This window comes from Leucoraja erinacea, chromosome 1, assembly GCF_028641065.1.
Source record: "Leucoraja erinacea ecotype New England chromosome 1, Leri_hhj_1, whole genome shotgun sequence".
Taxonomy (NCBI): domain Eukaryota; kingdom Metazoa; phylum Chordata; class Chondrichthyes; order Rajiformes; family Rajidae; genus Leucoraja; species Leucoraja erinaceus.
Genome location: NC_073377.1, coordinates 34,035,814 through 34,062,565, shown reverse-complemented (window position 1 = coordinate 34,062,565; position 26,752 = coordinate 34,035,814). Strand labels below are relative to the sequence as shown.

Here is a 26,752-nt window from a genome sequence, read left to right as displayed (position 1 = left end):
AAAGCGACCTTGAGTCTTAGAAAAGCGCTATAAACATTAAATTTATTATTATTATTTGACACTGGGCTAGTTTGACTAGTTACAGTATGTTACAGAGTGGAAACATGCACATGTGGAATTTCCAGGGTGGATATACTGAATATTAAGCTTCTTTTGCTAAATCAAAAAAAGATGACTGAAGATAGATCTCGACCCAAAATGCTACATATTCTTTTTCTCCAGAGATGTTGTCTGACCCGCTGAGTGTCTCCAGCTTTTTGTGCCTGTTTTATGTCAGGTAAGTTAGGATTAGACAATGAAATCAAAGAATGGTTGAGGATGAAGAGCAGAGGTGTTACAGTTGGAAACACAATAATCATGTGTTTACCTTAAAGGGCGTGTCCCACGAGCATGCAACTCCATGCGGCAAGCGCGACCTAAAGGGCCTGGCCCATCAGCATGCGCCTGCATGCGGCAAGTGCGACCTAACGTGGTCACTTGAGCCGTACGGCCTCGCGGGGCCGGTCCCACTTCGATCGCTGGAGCCGTATGGAGTTGTGCGGAGCTGGTCCCTACATCGCGCGGGGCTCCGAAAATCTGACCGTGTTCAAAAATTCTGCGCGGCACTGGCCTGCCGGCCCACAGCCGCCTCGACGCCGTACGTCACGCGCGAACTTCCCGCGGACTTCGCTCGAACTATATGTCACTCACTCGACCTCCGCGCGGCCCCCGCTTCTGGTTTGGTTGCGCTTGCCACATGCAGGCGTATGCTGGTGGAACGGCCCTTTGTGTCCTGCTCGCCGCATGGAATCGCTTGCTCGTGGGACAGGCCCTTTACAGGTGAATGATAGATTGTTACAGCACAGAGGGGACCCATCGTCTTCCCATTATCAGGGCTATTTGGTTAATCATACCACTTTATTCATACCACAGAATTATTTTTACCCATATCTGCCTAATGTTCAGATTTTCTTAATAATGTTGGCTGAATGTGCACATTGGGTAGGGTGCCAAAAAGATCTCCCTATTCGTCCTCAAAACACAATTACCAGTTTATTCTCTCATTCTATGTGTGACATTGCCAACAAAGTAGCAGTCCCTTACTGTACTTAAGTTGTAGTCTCTATTAGAACAATGGAAACATTGAAATGTAGGCCATTTGTCCCTTTGTGCCATTCAATATGATCATAGCTGATCATCAGAATCAGTACCCCATTCCTGCTTTTTCCCCATATCCCTTGATTCCTTTAGCCCAAGAGCTAAGTCTAACTCTCTCTTGAAAACATCCAGTGAATTGGCCTCCACTGCATTCTGTTGCAGCGAATTCCACGGATTCACAACTCTCTGGGTGAAAACGTTTTTCCTCCTCTCAGTCCTAAACAGCCTACCCCTTATTCTTAAACTGTGACCCCTAATTTTGGACTCCCCCAACATCGGGACCATTTTTCCAGCATCTAGCCTGTCCAATCCTTTGAGAATTTTATATGCTTCTATAAGATCCTCTCTCATCCTTCTAAATTCCAGTGAATACAAGCCCAATTGCCGCATTCTTTCATCATATGTCAGTCCCGCCATCCCGGAAATTAACCTCGTGAACCTACGTGGCACTCCCTCAATAGCAATAATGTCCTTCCTCAAATTAGGAGACCAAAACTGCACACAATACTCCAGGTGCGGTCTCACCAGGGCCCTGTACAACTGCAGTCAGACCTCCTTGCTCCTAAACTCAAATCCTCTTGCAATGAAGGCCAACATACCATTAGCTTTCTTTACTGCCTGCTGTACCTGCATGCTTCCTTTCAAAACTCTTGGGTACATTAGCCCAGTAGTTATATTGTTTTGCTATTTACAAGATACCTATAATCCAAAGGTTTAGACAAATGATGCAAGTCATGAGTTCAATCTATTCAATTTAATTTAGTATATTGTCATGTGTACAGTGAAAAGCTTTTTACTGTGTGCTACCCAGTCAGTAGAAATTATATACATGATTACAATTGAGCCGTCCATAGTGTACAGATAAAGGGAATAATGTTTAGTGCAAAATAAAGTCCAGGGAAATTCTGATTAAAGATAATCCGAGGGTCCCAAATTAGGTAATTGGTAGCTCAGGGCTGCTCTCTAGTTGGTGATAGGATGGTTCAGTTGCCTGATAACAGATGGAAATATTTAATGGAATACTAGACTAAGTGGGACCCATTGGGTCCCTGTCACACTGGAGACCTGGTCCCCCAAAGCAACCCGTTCCCCAACGCAATATTCCACCACTCACCCATAGCCACCAACAGCACAGGCGCGGCTCATTTCCCCTCATCCCCCAGCATTCCCCCCCCCTCCTCTTCATGTTCCATCTTCTTTCCCCTCTCCTCCTCCCCTCCACAATCCCTCCCTCACCTCTCACTCCCGATCCTTTCCCCTACACTCAGTCACTCCCTCACTCCCTCCATAACTCTCTCTCCCCTCCCCCCTCCCCCCTCCCACCTCCCCCTATCCCCTTCACTATCCCTCCTCTCCCTCTATTCCCCACTCACTACCTCCCTCACTCCTCTCCCTCTATTCCCTTTCCTCCCCCACTCTCCCTCCTCACCTCCCCTACTTTCCCCCATCTCCCTCCCTATTCCCTCCTTTACCTCAATCCCCCCACACTCCATCCTCACCTCCCCAGGATCTCGAGGTTGCTGCTCCTTTCCCCCAGAGCAGCGGCTGTGGCCCGCAGCGGGTCTGGCTGTGGCCCGCAGTGACTCTGGTCCGCGGCTGCTGTGGACGTCCCCCTCCGGCTGACTGGCTGTGTGGCTGCGGCTGTGCAAGGCTGGACAATGCTGGCCGCCGCCAGTGAATGACAGGACAGGAGACCAATCTGCGTGCCGGTCACTGACAGGCGAAGAGACCAATCTGCGCATGCGCGGTTATTACGATTTCCAAACCTTAATAAATTTGAGACTATACCATCGATTGGGACAAAACTTGGTGTACTTGAGCACAGGAGAATGGTGAATAAGGTGACGAAAAATCGTAGCGCTATCGTGTACCATTTTTGTGCAAAGAGAAAAAAAAAGCTAACCAGAAGAGCACAAGATCAGAGTTTTAGTTATGTATAGATTTATATTGAATTCATCAAATAAATCCAAAATAAGAGCTCAAATCTGTAATAGTAACTCTGTATCTACTGGGCTATTGCAATAACTTATCTGATTTCTCAACACACTGTAAATAAATAAATCTGCTGCCCTTACTTTGTTGGGCCCTTATGTGAATAGAACGATGACTTACTTTCTTCTGAAATGATGACGCAAGCCTTCAGTTTAATGATGTTTAAAGATAGACGATAAATGGTGGGCCTACCAATGATCTGCACATCTAAGGAATGGATACAAAATTAGCCTTGTCAATGGACTATGTGGTTCCACTAATTTGTGTCACAGAGGAGAGACTAAAGTAGACTTGCTTGAAATAAAATCAGAATATAATTAATGATGGGTGAAGAAACAAAATGGCCTCCAATATAATTTTTATCCCACGGTTGGGTCGATACTTGATCTCTAGTTTTCATTCAGCTCCCGCATCAAGGAACAGTCTTTAGATTCATATGGCACTAAGCTTTGTTCTTTGCCTCAGGTTTTCAACTAAGCAGCAGAGTGAAGTTAAGGTCAAAATTGCATAAGAATTGAAAGAATGTGGGACCGAGCTTTGTTGCAGTTCACTTGGACCTACTCCATCGAACTGTACATCGAACTGTACAGGCTGAAATCTTTGGACATCAAACACCAGCCCTGGTGTTGCATGTATGAAAGAAATTAGATGAAGGGAGAAAGCAGGTTTTTAAATTTTGATTTAATAGTGTATATGCATTTAGTGTTTGTGCGCATTTGCATGTTCTGACATTTAAACATCTTAACTACATTACTCCTGAATAATTTTGAATGTCTGTGAAAGTCATTGACTGGCTGGTCATCACCAGATAAGATAATTATGCCAAGAACCGTGTGCACAGTCGAGTCTAGGCTGCATACTGCACATCAGTCTCTTAATCGGAAGGTTCCCATTGTGGGCTCCTGTACATTGGCGAGACAAAGCATAGACTCAGCTGAATACTTGTGCTAAGCCTGCCAAGGCCTACTGGATCTCCCAGTTGCTGACCACTTTAACTCCCTGTCCCATTCCCAAACCGATCTTCCTGTCCTGTGCCTCCTCCATTGCCAGAGCAAGGCCATACACAAAATGGAGGAACAGCTCCTCATATTTCACTTGGGTAGCTTACAACCCAGCGGTATGAATGTTGAATTCTAATTCTCCAATTTTAGGTAACTTCACCCAACACCTCCCTCTCCCTCTCCCTCATCTTCCCTCCCACTAAAAGTCCACAAACCAGCTCCACAGTTCACAACTATGTATCTCTCTTGGGCTCACACCTGTCTCTACGCACCAGTTGGCCTATCAGGGAACCTCCTTGCCTGAGGTCATCTGTTGCTAGCCTGATTTGTCCTGGCTTTTCTTGGTTCCAGTCCCTACCCCCCACACAATCAGTCTGATGAAGGGTCCCAACTCGAAGCATCAGTTATCTATTTCACCCAGAGATGCTGCCTGATCTCCTGACTTATTTCTCACCTTCCCATCTCCTCCCCTTTCGGCTCGCCGCAGAGACCGCTCCCTCCATAACACCCTGGTCAATTCGTCCCTTCCCACCCAAACCACCCCCTCCCCTGGTACTTTTCCTTGCAACTGCAAGGAAACGCTACACTTGTTACTTTACCTCCCCCCTCGACTCCATCCAAGGACCCAAGCAGTCTTTCCAGGTGAGGCAGAGGTTCACCTGCACCTCCTCCAACCTCATCTATTGCATCCACTGCTCTAGGTGTCAGCTGCTCTACATCGGTGAGACCAAGCGTAGGCTTGGCGATCGCTTTGCCCAACACTTCGCATTAACCAACCTGATCTCCCGGTAGCTCAGCACTTCAACTACCCCTCCCATTCCGAATCTGACCTTTCTGACCAGGGCCTCCTCCATGGCCAGAGTGAACACCACCGCAAATTGGAGGAGCAGCACCTCATATTTTGCTTGGGTAGTTACAACTCCAGCGGTATGAACATTGACCTCCAATTTTAGGTAGTCCTTGCCTTCTCCCTCTTCCCCCTCCCTTTCCCAGCTCTCCCACAGCCCACTGTCTCCACCTCTTCCTTTCTTCTTCCCGCCCCCTCCACCCCCACATCAGTTCTGAAGAAGAGTTTCGACCCGAAACGTCACCCATTCCTTCGTTCCATAGATGCTGCTTCACCCGCTGAGTTTCTCCAGCATTTTTGACTAGCTCCTGAGTTACTCCAGCATTTTGTATCTACCTCAGTGGAAGGCTGAGCCCAGATCCATATAGCTCTAGAATGTCACAGAGATACATAGCTAGCAATCTTGTACAGGTATTACTGTCCATCAGATTGATGGTTTTGTGCCTTGCTGTACGAGTAAAATCTATATGAAATATGTAAATATACTGCATATTTAAAGATAAAATCTCTGTGGATGTGATGAAGATGAGTAGATAGCAGGAATGAGTGGTCCTGGAGATTAATTCTGAGTTCTGGTGCATTGGGTTCCAATTGCACCTAATCTTAGAGCATTTAAAATCAGATTTTGTATTCCATCTGCTATTGTTGCTGTCAAATTATTCTGTTGCTAAAAGCAGACACAACCATTTAAAATACATAATATTTTAAACTGATGTTCTTCATGTTCTTATTTTAGTTTAATTTAATTTACAGATACAGCGTGGAAACTGGACATTCAGGCCAACAAGTCCGTGCCGACTACAATCACTTGTGCACTAGTTCTATCCTACACGCTAGGGACAATTTACAGAAGCCAATTAACCTACAAACCTGTATGTCTTTGGAATGTGAGTGTAAATAAGAGTAGCCAGAGAAAACCCATGCAGTTACAGGGAGAATGTACAAACACCTTACAGATAGCACCCATAGTCAGGATCTCTGCCGCCGTTAGGCTGCGACTTGCGCCACCACTGTGCCCCCCTAGTGTGAATCATGTGGATTGTATAATGTAGTTATGACAATAGACAATAAGTGCAGGAGTAGGCAATTCAGCCCTTAAGCCAGCACCGCCATTCAATGTGATCATGGCTGATCATCCACAATCAGTACCCCGTTCCTGCCTTCTCCATATATCCCCTGACTTCGCTATCTTCAAGAGCCCTATCTAGCTTTCTCTTGAAAGTATCCATAGAACCGCCCTCTGAAGCAGAGAATTCCACAGATTCACAACTCTGTGTGTGTTCATGTGGATTTCATACATTTATGATTTTGTTTATTTTGCTCCTTACTATCTTTGAATCCTAAAACTGGACATTTGGTTCAACGTTCTCAGGGCCAAAATCCATCAAATCAAAATAAATTCAAAGCTAAAACACAAAGCTTCCTTTACACTTCCAGCTGTTTGAGTGATCTGTTGCATGTTAATAGTACACTCTCCCTCTGACTTTAGAAGTCCAGAATTCACCATGTTTTTTTCTTGAAGTTCAGGTGAAATATTCATCTATTAATCAGATGCATTCCGCTTTGGTACCCGCTGTCGTTTATATACTGATAGACATGCTCATGTGATGATGGATTATGAATGTAATAATGTAATAAGTTTTCAAATGCAAGCTGTAGGGCAACATGTTTGCCCTTCAAGGTGCAATTGAAATGAATTTCTTTAAAAAATTGCAATTATCATTTTAAAATTCATTAACAGAAGGCACACACTGAACTTGTTTTTCTCGTTTATTGTGTTGTTTACAGTGTACTATGTTTACATATTCTGTTGTGCTGCTGCAAGTAAGAATTTCATTGTTCTATCTGGGACATATGACATAGGTATGTTACAATACTTACCTTCAGCCGCGTTGCAGTTCTGCCACTGGCCGTGTGCGCGACTTTGGCGCCTTTGAAGGGGGGGGGGGGGGGGGGGGGTGCCGTTTTCTCCTGCCTGTCCAAGATATTTTCTCGGGCTGCTAGCTGATGCTGAGAAATTGTTCCGACTTGCATTCTCGGAAGTTTAAAAAAAATAAATATAAAAAAAATCGCAGGACAATTTAATCGCTGAAGTCAAATTAAAAAACGACTTCTAACGCCGTCAATGCTGACAACAGGACGGATCTTATGTAGGGGACAAAACATAAGGTAAGTCGTTTATTTTACATATAAACTTGCTTCTTAGGATGACTTTAATCAAAATTTCATTGGCGAAAATGTGATTATGGTCCCATACGAACCGGCAGTGTTTTTCCTGCTGATATGGGATTCAAATTCACCGCAAACCGCAATGTTCCAATCGATCGCATTCCACAAAAACCCACTCGCAAGATGATTAAAATGTCCATTAATTTGCGGGAATTAAACATTAAATTCCTTCCATTTGGCCTATAAATTCATGACAATGAGATTTAAAAATCACGTTATATTGTGAATTCTTGTGTGAATGTTATTGGGACACATAAGCTATTTAAAAATGTTAATCTTTTCTTAAGAAATGGATAGATGTTTAGATCTAGTAATTGAATGTTGTAATTAGCTACAATTAGGTAACTAACTAATTACAATACAATACAATACAATTTATTTGTCATTTGAACCCCATTGAGGTTCAAACGAAATGTTGTTTCTACAGTCATACACACAAAAAAGAAGCTTTAATTTCAGATCATCCAGGTAGGATTGTTTCATATTTATTTCAGAATGCTTCAATCTATAATAACTGAAAATTTCTTTCAGTTCTCTTAATTTTTAAGAAAGTTATGGGCTTTTGACTGTCCTTGATCACAGCTATTGTGTTAAGTCAATGGAAAAGCAATAGGGAACAAGATGCTAATTTCCGAGTATGAAAATGGCCATAACTTTTTTAATACTGAAGATATGAAAGTGAATTAAGTGTCAAATTAAACTTTATTTTATGCTTTATCTGATGGGATAAATTGCAGACTTGATTTTTTAAATCTCAAAATGTTGTAACATTGCTATATGACAATAAAGCACCTTTGACTCTTGATTCTTGAGGTGCCGATTGACTACCCAACTATTCCACACGTTTAGTTTTGTGTCCAGCATATTATGTGTTACGGAATGAAAACAATGTCTTGGGCAGCAGACTCACTAGGTGGCGTCTAAAGCATGACAACTGATCCATGCTCACTACACTAGAGTTATTGTAGTTGCTGTACTAGTAATAATTAGTGTCTCTGTTGGTGTCACATGCTTCAATTCCCAAATACTGCCCGTGTAAACAAACAGGATACTGAACTTCAGATTTAAGAATTGCACAGAATAAGATGCAGAAGATACCGTAACATTAGCAATGAATAAAGCTGATGGTATTTCATTGTCTGGAAGAACGTGATTTCTGCTGCCACTTTGATACCACCAATTACTGAAAACGTTTTGATCACGTGATTTTGAAGGATTGCACTAAGTGGAACATTTAGCAGAGATATACTCTACCCTCTGCACACTATGACTTGCAGAAATATTTTTGATTTGGAAATAAACATTCCCGAAAATAACCCGAATTCAGGGACCATTTCTTCCCAGCTGTTATCAGGCAACTGAATCATCGGACCGCAATGAGGGAATAGTCCTGAACTACTATCTACCTCATTGGTGACCTTCAAACTGTCTTTGATCAGACTTTATGCGCTTTACCTTACACAACATTACTCCCTAATCGTGTATCTAAACACTGTAAATGGCTCTATTGTTATCATGTATTGTCTTTCCACTGACTGGTTAGCATGCAACAAAAGCTTTTCACTGTACCTCGGTACATGTGATAATAAAGTATTAAACGGAATTATTAATTAGAAACAAAGTTGGATTTTGAATATTCTAGTAAAGGGAATGGATTTGTTATTATTCAAAGTATCAAAGTTTAAAATTCTGATTTAGCACAGTTTCTATTCACCATTGTTTAATCCACTCTTGTTCAATCATTCTGGTGGAAAACTATGTTGCTGTGGCATTTACTCAAAAACAAATACCGTGTAAAACAGCTTTTAACATTATTCTTTCAGGTATGCTGAACATAACATAACTAGTTATTCCATCCATTATTGAACATATAATGTCAAATTAGTTGTATTTGGGAATTTATAGATGGGAAGTTTAGTGAACCAAGCTGCAGTCACCATTCTACATTTGTGAAATACAGTCCTGGAAAACAAGGCTCAACATTATCTGTGCCAATCCATTGATTCCATCCTTAAATAAGCTATGGGGTAAAGTTTATGCAATAAAGCATACAAAAAGTTGTTGAGCAGTGTTACACCCCAATCCTCCTGCATCTGTGCATATACAGATCATCAGATGTTGACATGCAGTGGTGCAATTTTGCTGCTTAGTATCAGTGCCAACCAATGAGTACATAGACAAAGTATGGTAACATTTTGTAAGTATTAATTGCCCTGCACAATCCCTTCCCTTAAACAATTCCCAAAGTCTTAGTCGACAATTTATTATAGTTGGGATGTAATGTTAAAATTGTACAAGGCATTGGTGAGGCCAATTCTGGAGTACAGTGTACAATTTTGGTCGCCTAATTATAGGAAGGATGTCAACAAAATAGAGAGAGTACAGAGGAGATTTACTAGAATGTTGCCTGGGTTTCAGCAACTAAGTTACAGAGAAAGGTTGAACAAGTTAGGGCTTTATTCTTTGGAGCGCAGAAGGTTAAGGGGGGACTTGATAGAGGTCTTTAAAATGATGAGAGGGATAGACAGAGTTGACGTGGATAAGCTTTTCCCACTGAAAGTAGGGAAGATTCAAACAAGGGGACATGACTTGAGAATTAAGGGACAGAAGTTTAGGGGAAACATGAGGGGGAACTTCTTTACTCAGAGAGTGGTGGCTGTGCGGAATGAGCTTCAAGTGAAGGTGGTGGAGGCAGGTTCGTTTTTATAATTTAAAAATAAATTGGATAGTTATATGGACGGGAAAGGAATGGAGGGTTATGGTCCGAGTGCAGGTGTATGGGACTAGGGGAGAATACGTGTTCGGCACGGACTAGAAGGGTCGAGATGGCCTGTTTCCGTGCTGTAATTGTTATATGGTTATATGGTTATAGTGTCTCTATTATGCCCCTGTCCCACTTAGGAAACCTGACCGGAAACCTCTGGAGACTTTGCGCCTCACCCAAGGTTTCCGTGCAGTTCCCGGAGGTTGCAGGTGGTTGCCGGAGGTTGTAGGTAGTGGAAGCAGGTAGGGAGATTGCCAGAAACCTCCGGGAACCGCACGGAAACCGCACGGAAACCTTGGGTGGGGCGCAAAGTCTCCAGAGGTTTCCGTTCAGGGGCATTAGCCGCACTTGCACTGTTTTTCATCCAAGGAATCTGAAGTTACATTACCCATTATCTTTGACAACATATATGTTACAGAGTATTCACATACATCACTGAAGAAAGTCACGACCTGAAACATCACCCATTCCTTCTCTCTAGAGATGCTGTCTGTCCCGCTGAGTTACTCCAACTGTTTGTGTCTACCTGATGTTCCAGTGTTTGATAGATTGATGGCTTTGCTGCAACCAGAGGTCTATGGACAGCTGAATCCAGGAGGCTGAGAAGCATTGACCTGAGGACCAACACCGGACGTCTACCAAGAGGCTTGGGTGGGTTTAGTTTAGTTCGGTTCTTGTCACAAGTACAGGAAAAGCTTTTGTTGCGTGCTAACCAGTAGGCAGAAAGACAATACCTGATTACACTTTAAGAGATGGCAGCACAGTGGCACAGTGGTAGAGTTGATGCCTTACAGTGCCAGTGACCTGGGTTTGATCCTGACATTAGGTGCTGTCTACATGCAGTTTGAACATTCTCCCTGTGACCATGTGGGTTTTCTCTGGGAGCTTCAGTTTCCTCCCAAATTCCAAAGATGTGCAAGTTTGTAGGATAATTGGCTTGTGTAAATTATCTGCAGCATGAAGGCTAAAACTAGTGTACTGGCGATTGCTGGTCGGTGCGGACTCGTTGGGATGAAGGTCATGTTTTTTAATTGAAAAATAAAACGGAGAAACGGATTCGTACCGCACACGTGCCGGACAGGACAGCAGGCCACTCATTAGATACGGTGATTTTGTGTAACCATTTTATACTTTCCCATATGCGTTATTAACATTTCAGGCTACTGTATTGTTGAGCCACCATGTTTCCATGTATCTGTGCTTTATTTTGTTTCTCCAAGGGAAGATGTAGATTGGAAATTTCCTACTAACCAATTGTAGTGTTTGTTAGTAGTAGCTCTGCCTAGTAGGTGATTTATATTACCAAGAGCTTGCTTATAGCCAGTTCATTGGTTATATTTAAGAGGGAGTTAGATGTGGCCCTTGTGGCTAAGGGGATCAGGGGGTATGGAGAGAAGGCAGGTACGGGATACTGAGTTGGATGATCAGCCATGATCATATTGAATGGCGGTGCAGGCTCGAAGGGCCGAATGGCCTACTCCTGCACCTAATTTCTATGTTTCTATGCTTGCTTACGTAATTCAGTCTGAGTAGCTGCTAGTTACTGTAATGTCCTGCAGACCAATGCTGTAAGTGTACTTTAATAAATAGGTGTGGTATCTTGACGTGTGTACGACTCGACTCATTACAGCACAGCAATAGACTGAGATGTTGGTGTTCTACAATGACGCCCCATCTCCAACTACTCATTACCTCCAAACCCCAATTCCCCTGCAACTGACCCGCACCTTCACCCCTCCAACAGCCTTTCATTTACATCATGTCCATATCTGAACACTTGCCTCATATTCAACCAGGCTATGATCCTCCAATATCACAAGGCTCCGATCCACAATATCCTCATCCAACCATCTGCTTCAACTGGACTGATCCTCAAACCTACCCCAACTTCCATCAACACCAGGTTCCAATTCATCCCCCTCTTTTCATCATCTATCACATAAGTAGGGTACTGTTCAATTCATCTCTACCCCGTTATGGACATTGGACTTTGTAGAAATTATGTACTACAATACTGAGAAGTGTATTCTCCACTCTGTGCCTTCCCCTTTGCTCTATCCATTGTACCTGAGTACAAAACAAAACTTTTCACTGTAGCTCGGTGACAATTATAAAGTGAGACCTAAATCACGTCCTCATTCCTTTCTCACACTCCAACCTCCCAAACCTTCCGACTTACCATACATCCCTCGTGGATTGCAGTTCATTCCCAAACCAAGCAGCACCATTAGCATTTGCAATGCCTTCCTTTAACCACCCATTATTCCAGTCTTCAATGATCCCATCTACTCCTTTTGACCATAGCACAGTCTAACCTGTGTGTACTAATGCCGACTATCCTGACAAACCCGTCCCCTCACTAAAACACATCCTTAGATGACAGCACCTGATAGCATTTTTCTAAACTTGAAAATATGTGGAGGGCAGTCAGATTTTTCTTAGACATAAGCCTGGGGTGCAACTGAAGTTTAGAACTGAGGCAATAACTAAAATGAGAGTTACCATCTCACTATAAAGCCCTTCTAACACAACAATTTAACTGCATGGAAATGTCTAGGCTCATGTTTTAACTTCCCGGTTCAGGAACAGCTTCTTCCCAGTAACATCAGACCATTGAACACCATTAACTCCAGCTAAACTCTGAACAATTGCAGTAGGGAGTTCGAGCTGTATTGTTTTTGCACAATATAGTTTTTTTTAATTTATTGAACTTCTTTTTTTATGTTTCTTTATTATATTATCTATTGAGTACTGTGTTTGCAAAGCTGGTGTGCTGCTGCAAGTAAGAATTTCATTGTTCCATTTTGGTGCATATGACAATAAAACACTTGACCCTTGCATATTTTTAATGCTTTATTGTGTGATTTCTTAGTAATATTTTTCATAGGGTTGCCAATAAAACATAATCCTGTGCACGTGGCATGAAATTTCCTCAGATAATGATTTCAATGTATGATATAATAATAATAATAATATCTTTTATTGTCATTATTATTATTATTGCACAATTATTATTATGTTTTAAATATATATTTTTTAAGTCTATTTTCAATTTTTACCTTTAACCTTAATCACATTTGTACATTTCAATCTTTGTTTAGCGCTCTTTAGAGATTGAAAAAAAGTTATTTGGATGTGCATTATCTTTACTGTTGCTAAACACACCAGCCATTCTGGTGATGTTGCAGGCATCAGACTATGAAAGATTCAGATCACAGAAGTTACTACGTCTTTGCGAGGAACATCTTCTTGAGGACAACGATGAACTGAGTGGTTTGCCCGCTGACTACAAATTCCAGTCCAATGAGATCACTGGTTTGGGAGGCAGTCACCCGGTGTTGCCGAGCTATGAGATGAAAGGCTTCTCTGAGCCCAGTGGAGTGCTCTAGTGCTCTAGTGCTCCAAGCCTGCAGGCATGCTTGATCACTATGTGCAGTTCATCAGAGACGCAGATTAAATAGATTCAGTGAGCCAAGAATAACAAAGCAATGGTGCCTGAAAAGTTCAATGGCCATTTCAAAAACCTACTCAACTGGAAGTAGGGTTGCCAACTGTCCTGTATTAGCCTGGACATCCCGCATATTGGGCTAAATTGATTTGTCCCATATACGGGACCACTGTCCCGTATTTGACTGCTACTACTTGGATTGAGGGGACTGTCGGGTCGGAGCGCCGCGTCCGAATCAAGCCTCACCTGTCCCGACATAGTGCAGCCCATGAAGTGCAGCAGCAGCACCTCGCCCATGGCCCCGTCGGTCGGCAGCTCGGCCAGCTGTCCGACCCGCGGACTTTCGCTTACCACCGACACCACCGCCCCTCCTTCTCATGGCCAATCATCGGTTGGATGGGGTGCCGGACTTTGCGCGCGACGCTGCATGCAAAGTCTGGCACCCAGGCCAAGAATCCTCAACTGGCCCGCCGGCTGGGCTTTAAGTGCAGTTCAGCACCCAGGCCAACTCATCATTCACCCAGCCACGGCCGAGTCAGTCAATGAATTGCCGTCAGGAATTTGTCCCTTATTTTAACCTTTTGTCCCTTATTTGGGAGTGAGAAAGTTGGCAACCCTAACTGGTAGGCTGCAAAGATAATTTATTTTGTTTTTGTTTTCCCCTATTTTCCCAGTAGTCTTCCTCTGAATTTCTCTATGTTCTATGGTTTGATCTTCATAAGCTGATCTGTGATCTGAGCCAAGCTCGTTCCTCATATGATGTAGGTAAGATCAATAAAGTATGTCTTATTGATCTTACCTACACTTACCGAAACGTCACTCATTCCTTCTCTCCAGAGATCCTGCCTGTCCCGCTGATTTACTCCAGCATTTTGTGTCTATTTTAAGTTTAAACCAGCATCAGCAGTTCCTTCCTACACATATATCTAATAGATGGTCATCTGCCAAATCTAGTCTTGAGAAGATCTATCCGACTCTCCTAACCCCTTGTCCTGTTCCAATATGTACTCAATGTCACTTTTGGTGGACACAAAGGAATCATGGAACATGGTGAGAGAATGAGGAAACTGCAATTGAGTTAGAGGACAGACAGATGCTGGGCGTCCTAAGGCATATGGGGGCAGATAACTCTCCCGGGCCTAATCAGATACATCCATGGATACAGTGGGAAGCTGGAGATGACATTGTAGGAGTCATGGCTGGTATATATGAATCATCATATGACGTGGGCGAGGTGCCAGATGACTGGAGGATGGCAAATATTGTGCCTCTACTTAAGAAGTGCTGCAAATAAACTTTGAGAGATATGGGCCAAATGTGAGCTGACAGGAATAGCTGTGATGGGGCATCTTAGTCAGCATGGATGAGTTCGGCCAAGGAGCCTATTTCTATACTGTATGACAATGAGATGAAAATATTGACTGCCTAGTAACTTCAATGGACCATATTGTTTTCTCCTTCTATTCTGTAATGTCCCTGTCCCACTTAGGAAACCTGAACGGAAACCTCTGGAGACTTTGCCCCCCACCCAAGGTTTCTGTGCGGTTCCTGGAGGTTCCCGGAGGTTTTTGTCAGTCTCCCTACCACTTCCACTACCTGCAACCACCGGCAACCACCTGCAACCTCCGGGAACCGCACGGAAACCTTGGGTGGGGCGCAAAGTCTCCAGAGGTTTCCGTTCAGGTTTCCTAAGTGGGACAGGGGCATTATGTTCTCAATTCAAGTGCAACTCCAGGTTTTTTAATATCTGCTACCATTAGATACTCCAATCTTAACACAAGTGGCATACCCAATAGATGTGGATTAATCAGCATGAGCATCAAGAAAACATTTAAATCAATGGATTTCTCACCAAGCTACAAGCTAGTCCAGTTTGCAAAATCAGAGAGACAGTGGTCCCAGGCATGAAGCACTGGTTTATATCTTCTGAAGAAATGCAAGCTATTACAGTGAGATTTTCAAAATGTTATCTGAGGTTTTCATTTAAAATCATTAGTTGAGCTGGTTGGATTAACAATGTAATCATGCCACTAAGCATCGACACCATGTCTACATAAAGCACTGTTAAACATCTTGTACAACAGTGTTACTATAACAACAGCATTGCTTCAAATAGCCAGAATATGTGTGTTTGGGAAGCAAAGATTACAGAAATGTACCATTCAGATGCATTGGTACACTTCCTAGAATATCTAAAATTTAGAAAAACTATATAGATGTAATATAGATGTATGAATATATGACACATCTGTTACATATATGGTAATATAACTATCATGGTTATATTAATACATAATTACTGTAATAATTATAGATTTTCACATTAGTAACACTTTACTGAAATTATGAATTATTCCTGTTCTAATTCAATTTTCTGGACAAAGATAAGCACTTTCCCTCTTCGACAGCCAGCAACCATGTGCAAGGGTGTTTGAGGAATTGCCTTTTGCTTCTTTAATGAAGTTGGAGCCTCACTTACCGCTTGAGCATAAGCACCATATGCACCGAACTGGATGGCCATTGGGTTGAACATCCCCATCTGCCCTGCCATTTGCTGCATGCGGCGCATTGTACGTTCCTTGTCAGTATCTGCAAATTTTACCACCAGGCTTGAAGACGCCCCCTGGAAAGAAGAAATAAATTGCTTAGTTTTTAGCTTTAGAGATACAGCGTGGAAACAGGTCTTTCGGCCCACCAAGTCTGCGCCGCCCACTAGCACCATCCTACGCACGAGGGATAGTTTGCAATTCTTACCGATGCCAATTAACCTACAAACCTGCCCATCTTTGGAGCGTGGGAGGAACCTGGACCATTCGGAGATAACCAAGGTCACTGGGAAAATGTACAAACCCAACAGACAGTACCCGAGGTCAGGATCGAACCTGGGTCTTTGGCGCTGTAAGGCAGCAACTCTACCGCTCCACCACCATGCCATCCCTAATGAATCAATGGAGGTTGCAAGCAGTGACCCTATAATTTCTCAGCATTTAAAAAAAATTCTTACTGTTTCTGGCTTTGACTTGCAATGTTTAGAATTCAATTTGTGGAAAACATGTTTTTGACAATAATGGAGAATATAAACATGTGGCAGTTTATATATTTTTCTGAGCTTCATCTGTTATCAGCACAGTCAGATTATCTGGACCGTAACACATCCTAGCTCATAGTCTTTTAAAACTCCTGCTGCCACAGTGCCTTCCCCAAACAATCCCATTTCACACTACAATTACTCTGGGGCTAATTTATTAGTGCCTAGGTTGTCGCTAGCGGCAATGAAAGAAATCACTTCTGTTTACAGAACCAGGTGAAAATTTGTTTCCTTTTCCTGCCACCATGACCTGGAATTTTGATGGTTCCACAAAGAGCGTAGAACACAATTAATTCTTCTAAATGGTGCACAAATCAATGCTTTAGCTTTGTAATTAACCAAGACAGTTATTTGCTGGGACAATTATACAGTGGGTTCAGACTGAAGCAGAGGATTGGAAAAGCAGAATATGACATGGTCAATGAAATAGCACTAAGTATGGCTCTGACTCAGTAATTTGACCATAGGGATTTAATTGAAATCTATTTTAAACATTCAAATAATTTTCCTTCTAAGCAATGGTGAAATGTATTCATTATATGAAGCTGGAGGTAAACCAATATAAAATCCATATATCAGCCAGGAATCCGAGATTGAGGCAAATACTTTCTTTTTAATTGAGGTACAAAGATGAGGAGTTGTTGCCGACATTTGGGAAATAGCGCATGTTGAATTAAAATGATAAGACCTATAGTATTGCCCAACTTGGATTTCAAAACCTGTTACTCATGGGAATAAGGGGTGGGGAGCTATAAAGATTGATTAAATTGATCAATTAAATTGATTGAAAGAAAGATACACATGGATACACGCAGTTTGGCTCATTGAGTCCATGCAGATCATCGATCACCCGTTCACACTAGTTCTACACTATCCCACTTTTGCATCTATTCCCACACACTAGGGGTAATTTACAGAAGCCAATTAACTTACAAACCCACACATCTTTTGAATGTGAGAGGAACTGGAACACCTGGAGGAATCCCATGCGGTCACAGGAAGAATGTGCAAAGGCTCCACACAGACGGCACCAAGTTCGGGACCGAGCTCGGGTCTCTAGAGCTATGGGGCAGCAGCTCTGCTATGCGGCCCTAAGTGCAGAAGTTTTGAGTACCTGCAAGTTTCAGGCAGCCCAAGGAGCAAGTGCTGCTTCACATCTCCAGTGTCCCAGGTTCAGTCTTCTGCACATTCTTTCTGTGACCATGTGTGTGCTTCCTCTGAGAGCAACAGTTTCCTGCCAGGTCCCTAATGCCCCTGTCCCACTTAGGAAACCTGAGCGGAAACCTCTGGAGACTTTGCGCCCCACCCAAGGTTTCTGTGCGGTTCCCGGAGGGTTTTGTCAGTCTCCCTACCTGCTTCCACTACCTACAACCTTCGGCAACCACCTGCAACCTCCGGGAACCACACGGAAACCTTGGGTGGGGCGCAAAGTCTCCAGAGGTTTCCGTTCAGGTTTCCTAAGTGGGACAGGGGCATAAGACATGCAGATTGGTAGGTCATTTACCAACTAATTTGGCCTTATTGTGCATGTGAGAGAATCGGGGGGAAATGATGGGAACATGTTTGCTAACGTAGCTATTTTCATGCTATATGACTCAATGGAAAGAAATATCGGTGTGGGATAACTTAGCATGTATGCAGAAGAACAGTGAAGGATATGCAGGATGTGTAGGAAGTACCTGCAGATACTGGTTTATACCGATATTAGACATAAAGTGCTGGAGTAGCTCAGCAGGTCAGGCAGCATCTCTAGAGAAAAAGGATGGGTAACGTTTTGGGTTAGAACCCTTCTTCAGACCAAAGGTAATGGGGAGGGGGAACTGGAGGTAGGAAAAGGCCAGAACAAATCAGGGTCAACCGCAGTTTAGTTTAGTAGAGAGTTACAGCACAGAAACAGGCCCTTTGGCCCACCGGGTCCGCGCCGACCAGCGATCCCCGCACATTAACTATCCTCCACCCTTAAGGGCCAATTTTTACATTTACCAAGCCAATTAACCTACAAACCTGTATGTCTTTGGAATGTGAGAGGAAACTGGCGATCTCGGAGGAAACCCATGCAGGTCACGGGTAGAACGTACAAACCCCGTACAGACAGCGCCCGTAATCGGGATCGCACCCGGGTCTCTGGCTCTGCATTCGCTGTAAGGCAGCAACTCTACTGCTGCGCCACCGTGAATGTCCAAGGAATGTTTGACCAAGGAAAGGTGGAGCCCATAATGGCCCATTGTTAGCTGGGAAGGAAGTGATAATGAGAGGGGAACAGGGATGTGAACAGTGGAACTGGTAGGACACAAGGGTGGGGACACAGGGGTTACTTGAAATGAGAGAAATCAACATTCACACCGCTGTGTTGCAAGCTGCTCAAGCAAGATACGAGGTGCTGTTCCTCCAATTTGGGTGTGGCCTCACTCTGAGAGTGGAGGAGGCCCAGGACAGAAAGGTCAGTGTGGCAATGGGAAGGGGAGTTCAAATGTTTGGCAACCGGGAGATCGTAGGATGTGCAGAATGTGTCATGCTAGGAATCCTGGAGAAATGACAGTCAGAAATTGATCTTTGGTTGCTGTGGCTTAGCATGCACCATGGTAACTGCTGCTTATGTAGCCCATATGACTTCAACATTTGGAATGGAATAGCACCAGCATGTGTTAGAACACAGCTCCTTGATACAGCTGGCAAGCAAGGGGAAAAAAACCCTGTTCTGACAAATCAGAGAAAAGATCATCAAAATAAAGACAATATATAAAAAAGAAATAGGAAGCGATGAGTAAGGAAAAGACACTTGTCAAGCATTAAGTTGTTTAGTTATTTTATATCTAATTCCTTGGAGCACTAGGATTAGCTTTGATGAATTGTGTTCAGCTCGGTTTTAAGAAGCTGTATCAATGACTCAAGGCAGTTTGTCAAAATGACAGAGAAATCCTGCACAGAAATGTAGAATAATAACAAACACAATACATAAAAAATGTATTTTATATAATCCAGCAAAACATAAATCTAGTGATGCTGTTAAACTAAATCCAGTATAATTTTAATGAGAACGTGCCCAGTTTTCAGTCTCTGCCACTCTCTTCTCCGTTGGAACATTAGTGTTTGAATGCTTAATGCATTTTTATTAAATTTCTCTTCAGTATCTTACAAAAGACACTGATCCATTTATTTTATTATCCTGCAGCACAATTTTCAGATAGTTATTACTACTTTTTCAGCATCTGTGCGCACGAGCTATGGCTAAAGATGATGAAACCGCAGTTGTTATTTTGCTTGTATTTCACATTAAACTCGTCAAATCAGAATGCAGAATAAAACACTTTGCACCAAGAACAGAAAATGACAGAAATATTCAGCAGATCAGGCAGCACCAGTGATAAGGGAAACATACTTAACATTTTAAGTATTTGCAGGAAAGGACTGCAGATGCTGGTTTAAATCGAAGGTAGACACAAACTGCTTGAGTAACTCAGCGGGACAGGCAGCATCTCTGGAGAGAAAGAATGGGTGATGTTTCGGGTCGAGTATGAAGAAGAGTCTCGACCCAAAACGTCACCCATTCCTTCTCTCCAGAGATGCTGCCTGTCCCGCTGTCTACCTAACATTTCAAGTAGTTGTCTTTTCATTGTAAGTGGCAAAAATTAATGATGTAACAGATTTTAATCAAGTCCAAAGCCAGAGAGAGGTGGGAGAGGAGACAGAAGAAGAAAATAAATTCTGTGATAGGGTCAAAGGCGAGGGAGATTAAATGACAAATTGGATTATACTATAGTGATGAACAGCACGATGGCACAGCAATTACTGTTGCTGCCTCACTGCTTCAGAGACCCTGCTTCAATCCTGACCTCAAGTGTTGTCTGTGGGGACTAAGCATCTTCTCTTTATGACCCTATAGGTTTCCACTGGGTGCTCTGGCACCCTCCCACATCTCAATGGCTTCCAGGTGGGTTAATTGGCTTCACTAAATTACTGCTCAATGTAGGAAAATGACAGACAGGGTCAATATGAGAAACTTTTCCCCTCAACAGATGTGCCTGTGTGATGGGCATTTGTGAGCGGAAATAAGTCATAGGGGCATAGGGCAGAAAGCTGAAAGGAAATGAGACAAATAGGATTTCTCCCTGGGAGGCAGCATTGACCTGGTGAGCCGAATAGCCTCCTTATGTGTCCTACAAAATTGTAAGAGTGCAAGACAAAACATGATGACATTGATTGAAGTATGTAAACAAAGCAAGGGTCAAGAGGTCTTGCAAATGGCAAATGTGGAATTATTCTTGGAGCTGGTTGCTGAGAGTAAATGTGAGCCGAGGATTTAAGTTATAGGGAAAGGTTGGAAAGGCTTGGTCCTTTCTCCCTGGACTGTAGGAGGCTGAGGGGTGACCTTATTGATGTATATAAAACCATGAAAGACATAGATAAGGTGAAGAATTATGCTTTTTATTTTCCCCAAATGTATCAGAGTCGAAAATTAAAGGGCTTTAAGGCGGGAAGGGACAGATTTAAAAGGGATCTGAGGAACAACCTTTTCCACACAGTGGATGGTGGGTACATGAGCTGCCTCCGGGTAGCATGATATATCCTTGCAAGAACATCCAAACATCCTTGAAAGAACCAGTGTTAAAGGCAGGAACAATTATAACATTTAAAAGACACTTGGACGGCTACATGAAAAGATAAGATTTGGAGAGAAATGGGTCAGGTGCAGACTGGTGCATGGTTCAGCAACTTGGTTGGTATGGACCAGGGTGGTGAATCTGTGGAATTCTTTACCACAGAAGGCTGTGGACACCAAGTCAATGGATATTTTTAAGGCAGAGATAGATAGATTCTTGATTAGTACACGTGTCAGGGTTTATGGGGAGACAGCAGGAGAATGGGATTAGGCGGGAGAGATAGATCAGCCATGATTGAATGGCGGAGTAGACGTCTTGGGCCAAATGGCCTAATTCTGCTCCTATTACCTATAACCTTATGAGCTTACTTATTATTACTTATGACCTTATGATCAACAGGGAAATTAAACGTTCACATTAATGCCAAAGGAAAATAGAAAAGTAGGTGAGGCTCCATACAGCTTTCCAGTCACACTGCTTCGTGAAGACATGCTGCTATAAAATATCCTGCAACTTGATCTATCTATTCATAACTCTGATCTTGTGCTCTTCCGGTTTGCGCGGTTTTTCTATTTGCGCAAAAACGGTACACGATAGCGCTATGATTTTTCGTCAGCTTACTCGCCGTTCCCCTGTGCTGCGTGTGCAACAGGTTTCATTCCAATCGGTAGTATATTGTAAAAGTATATTGTAAAAGTTAGTGATGTTTAAAAATTGTAAAAACCGCAGGAGTGCAGATCGATCTCCTCTCCTGCCAGTCATCGCCGCGCGGATTAGTCTCTTCTCCTGTCACTCTCCGGGATGGTCCGCCCCTTCCTGCACCATCGCGTCTTTACTGGAACTGAGGGGTGGCCGCGGAGGTCTCCAACCGGACACAATTTCCGGAGGGTCCGGAAGCGGCCCGGCTGCTGATGCTTTCGGGCCGAGCCGAGAACGCCATCGGCTGAGGCTCCTCCGGGGCACGCAAGAAGAGAGAGGAGCGGCAACCTCGAGATCCTGGCGAGGTGAGAAGGGAGTGTGGGGGAGGACGGGGATAAAGGGAGAGGATGGGAATGGGGAGTGGAGGAGTTATGGAGGGAGGGATGGAGTGACTGAGGGTAGGGAAAAGGAGAGGTGATGGAGGGATTGGGGAGGAGAGGGAAAAGAAGAGGGAGGAGGTGAGAGTGGGGGAGGAGAGGGAATAGAGGGAGAGGAGGGGGGAGTAGAGGAGGGGGTAGTGGGGGAGTGGCGGAGGTAGGGTGTGGGGAATAGAGGGAGCGGAGGGCAGTGGGGAGGTGAGGAGGGATAGTGGGGAGGATAGGGCAAGGTGAGGAGTGGGGGATAGAGGAATAGGGAGGGAGGGGAGAGAAGTTATGGACAGAGGGAGTGAACGAGAGTAGGGAAAAGGAGAGGGAGAGTGGTTAGGGAGGGATCGTGGGAGGCGAGGAGGAGAGGGGAAAGAAGAGAGAGGGTGAAGAGGAGGGGGAGAGAGTGCTTGGGATGAAAAGAAATGAGCTGCACCTGTGCAGTTGAGGGCTATGGGTGAGTGTTGGAATATTGCATTGGGGGACCAAGCCTCCTGTGTGACAGGGACCCAACGGGTCCCATTTATTCTAGTTTCTAATTAAATAGCACAGAATTTCTCCCTTTGTCACATCCTATTCCTTGGTACATAATCAGTTTGGACAGAACATAAGATTAATTCATATTTCCTCCTCCTACAGTTTTAACAAACATTCAAAAGCATTTTCATTTCCTCACTTATTCACCCACACTGTCTCAATTGTGTAAATTGAAAGGAACCCAAAAATCGCCAAATCTTATGCGACATACAAAACTCACAGGAATTCATAAATTTTAAATCAGTTAGAAACAAAACATTGTCTTGCACTGAATGGTGGAGTAGGCTTGATGGGTCGAGTGGCCTCATTCTGCACCTATCACATGACTAGTTGGGCTGTTTCTGCCTATGTCTGTGCTGTACAGCTCTATATACTTTATGACTCTAGTGCTCAAATCTCTTGCCATTTGTGCAGAAGGTGCTAGCAATAATCTTGTCTTTGTCATTTATACTCTTCTTTAGATATAGATCCAAAATAATGCAAATGCAAGAAATCTGAAATAAAACAGAGGTTGCTGGAGATATTCAGCAAGGCAAACAGCATGGAAACAGCATATTTTGCCCATAGTACCAATGTTGGGCGCCATGTACCTATCCATATTTATACAGTACCATCTTTTGCCGTCTGCCTGTGCCAGTTCTGACTGTGCTGGTTCTTTCAATAGACAATAGACAATAAACAATAGACAATAGGTGCAGGAGTAGGCCATTCAGCCCTTCGAACCAGCACCGCCATTCAATGTGATCATGGCTGATCATCCCCAATCTGTACCCTGTTCCGGCCTTCTCTCCATACCCCCTGATAAGGAAACATAGAAACATAGAAATTAGGTGCAGGAGTAGGCCATTCGGCCCTTCGAGCCTGCACCGCCATTCAATATGATCATGGCTGATCATCCAACTCAGTATCCCGTACCTGCCTTCTCTCCATACCCCCTGATCCCCTTAGCCACAAGAGGGAGTTAGATGTGGCCCTTGTGGCTAAGGGGATCAGGGGGTATGGAGAGAAGGCAGGTACAGGATACTGAGTTGGCTGATCAGCCATGATCATATTGAATGGCGGTGCAGGCTCGTAGGGCCGAATGGCCTACTCCTGCACCTAATTTCTATGTTTCTATGTTTCCTTATATCCCCTGGCTATTTTGAAGAGCCCTATCTAGCTCTCTCTTGAAAGCATCAAGAGAACCCACCTCCACCGCCCTCTGAGGCAGAGAAATCCGAAGACTCACCACTCTCTGTGAGAAAAAGTGTTTCCTCGACTCCGTTCTATATGGCTTACTCCTTATTCTTAAACTGTGTCCCTTGGTTCTGGACTCCCCCTACATCGGGAACATGTATCCTGCCTCTAGTGTGTCCAAACCCTTAACAATCTTATACGTTTCAATGAGATCTCCTCTCATCCTTCTAAACACCAGAATGTACATCCCAGCCGCTCCATTCTCTCATCATATGACAGTCCCGCCATCCCGGGAATTAACCTTGTAAACCTACGCTGCACTCCCTCAATAGCAAGAATGTCCTTCGTCAAATTAGGGGACCAAAACTATACACAATACTCCAGGTATAGTCTCACTAGGGCTCTGTACAACTGCAGAAGGTCCTCTTTGCTCCTATATTCGATTCCTCTTGTTATAAACGCCAACATGCCATTCGCTTTCTTCACTGCCTGCTGTACCTGCATGCTTACTTTCATAGACTGATGTACAAGGACCCCCAGATCCTGTTGTACTTCCCCTTTTCCCAACTTGACACCATTTAGATAGTCATCTGCCTTCCTGTTTTTGCTACCAAAGTGGATAACCTCACATTTATCCGCATTAAACTGCATCTGCCATGCATCTGCCCACTCCCCCAACCTGTCCAAGCCACCCTGCACTCTCATAGCATCCTCCTCACAGTTCACACTGCCACCCAGCTTTGTGTCATCTGCAAATTTGCTAATGTTACTTTAAATCCCTTCATCCAAATAATTGATGTATATTGTAAATAGCTGCGGTCCCAGCACCGAGCCTTGTGGTACCCCACTAGTCACTGCCGCCATTCTGAAAGGGACCAATCAATCCCTACTCTTTGTTTCCTGTCTGCCAACCAATTCTCTATCCATGTCAGCACTCTGCCCCCAATACCATGTGCCCTAATTTTGCCCATTAATCTCCTATGTGGGACCTTATCAAATGCTTTCTGATAGTCCAGGTACACTACATCCACTGGCTCTCCCTTGTCCATGTTCCTAGTTACATCTACAAAAAATTCCAGAAGATTAGTCAAGCATGATTTCCCCTTCGTAAGTCCATGCTGACTCGGACCGATCCTGTTACTGCTATCCAAATGTGCCGCTATCTCATCTTTTATAATTGACTCCAGCATCTTCCCCACCACCGGAGTCAGGCTAACTGGTCTATAATTCCCTGTTTTCTCTCTCCCGCCTTTCTTAAAAAGTGGGATAACATTAGCTACCCTCCAATCCACAGGAACTGATCCTGAGTTTATAGAACATTGGAAAATTATCACCAATGCATCCACAATTTCTAGAGCCACTTCCTTAAGTACCCTGGGATGCAGACCATCAGGCCCTGGGGATTTATCAGCCTTCAGTCCCATCAGTCTATCCAACACCATTTCCTGCCTAATGTGGATTTCCTTCAGTTCCTCCGTCACCTCAGATCCTCTGGCCACTACTATATCAGGAAGATTGTTTGTGTCCTCCTTAGTGAAGACAGATCCAAAGTACCTGTTCAACTCATCTGCCAATTCCTTGTTCCCCATAATAAATTCATCTTTTTCATTCTTCAAGGGTCCAACTTTGGTCTTAACAATTTTTTTCCTCTTCACATACCTAAAGATGCTTTTACTATCCTGCTTTATATTCTTAGATTCTTTATATTATTCAAAGATGTTTGGACATGCAGACCAATGTCTTTCTTTTCCTTAGTACTTACTATTCAATATATATTAGTTCTCCTAAAGTATACCACTTTACCTTTTCTAGGATTAAATTCCATGTGTCCATCTTACCAACTTATCAATGTCAAAGACTAGCCTTTTCAATATAAGCAGCAACACCATTAGTCTTTTAACTAACTAATCATACATCCAAATAGTTAATGTATATAACAAACAACAAGGGTTCCAGGGTACAGGCTTTCAAACATCACCCTTAGCGGCTGTGGAAAGCATCTTGTCCGGAAACATCACGATTTGGTTTGGGAACTGCTCTGTTCAGGACAAGAGGGCTCTGCAGAAAGCACTTTTCGGCCGAAAGCACTCGCCCCTCCTGCGCGAACTATACATCAGGAGGTGCAACTCCAGAGCCAACAAGATCATGGAAGACCCCTTCCACCCCAGCAACGGCCTCCGTTGCCATGCTGTATAAACAAAGAGGATGAGAAGGAGTTTCTTCCCAGAGGCCATTCGGACTGTAAACTCCTATCTCTCCAGGGACTAACTTTACTGTACCTTTTTACTGTTGTGTATTTTTTTAAATTGTTTTTTTTCTCCCACAAATATGCAATATGTGAATATGTGTTCCTGTTCCATTCTGTTTTGTAGTTTTTTTTGCGCAATCTGCGAGCATTGCCACTTTTCATTTCACTGCACATCTCGTATGTGTATGCGATGAATAAACTTGACTATGACTTTGACTGTCATCAACTACCAAACATTTTAGGTCGAAAGATAGATACAAAAAGCTGGAGTAACTCAGCGGGACAGGCAGCATCTCTAGAGAGATGGAATAGGTGATGTTGCGGATTGAGACCCTTCTTCAGACCCTTGGGTCTCAATCTGAAACGTCACCCATTCCTTCTCTCCAGTGATGCTGCCTGTCCTGCTGAGTTACTCCAGCTTTTTGTGTCTATCTTCAATTTAAACCAGCATCTGCAGTTCCCTCCCACATATTTGGATCCGATATGCAAAATTACTTTGGACACCGTGGATTGCATCTTATTGCACTGGTCTCTCACGTGGAACTTTGTTTAAAGGCTTTACTAAAGTTTATATAGACTATATCAATTACGCTATCCACATCAACATATTAGGTCAATCA

The 26,752-nt window shown here is 43.5% G+C and overlaps 1 protein-coding gene across 7 annotated transcripts in view; it reads right to left on the bottom strand.

Annotated features, from left to right (window-relative positions):
• The window catches only part of celf4 (CUGBP, Elav-like family member 4), a 1,152,430-nt gene that overhangs the window by 171,859 nt on the left and 953,819 nt on the right, over positions 1-26,752 (bottom strand). For all 7 annotated transcript variants that reach the window (XM_055632378.1, XM_055632399.1, XM_055632405.1 and 4 more), the window contains exon 6: positions 15,898-16,041. In XM_055632378.1, coding sequence (XP_055488353.1) covers positions 15,898-16,041 — 144 coding nt within the window. The remainder of the gene's footprint in view (positions 1-15,897; positions 16,042-26,752) is intronic.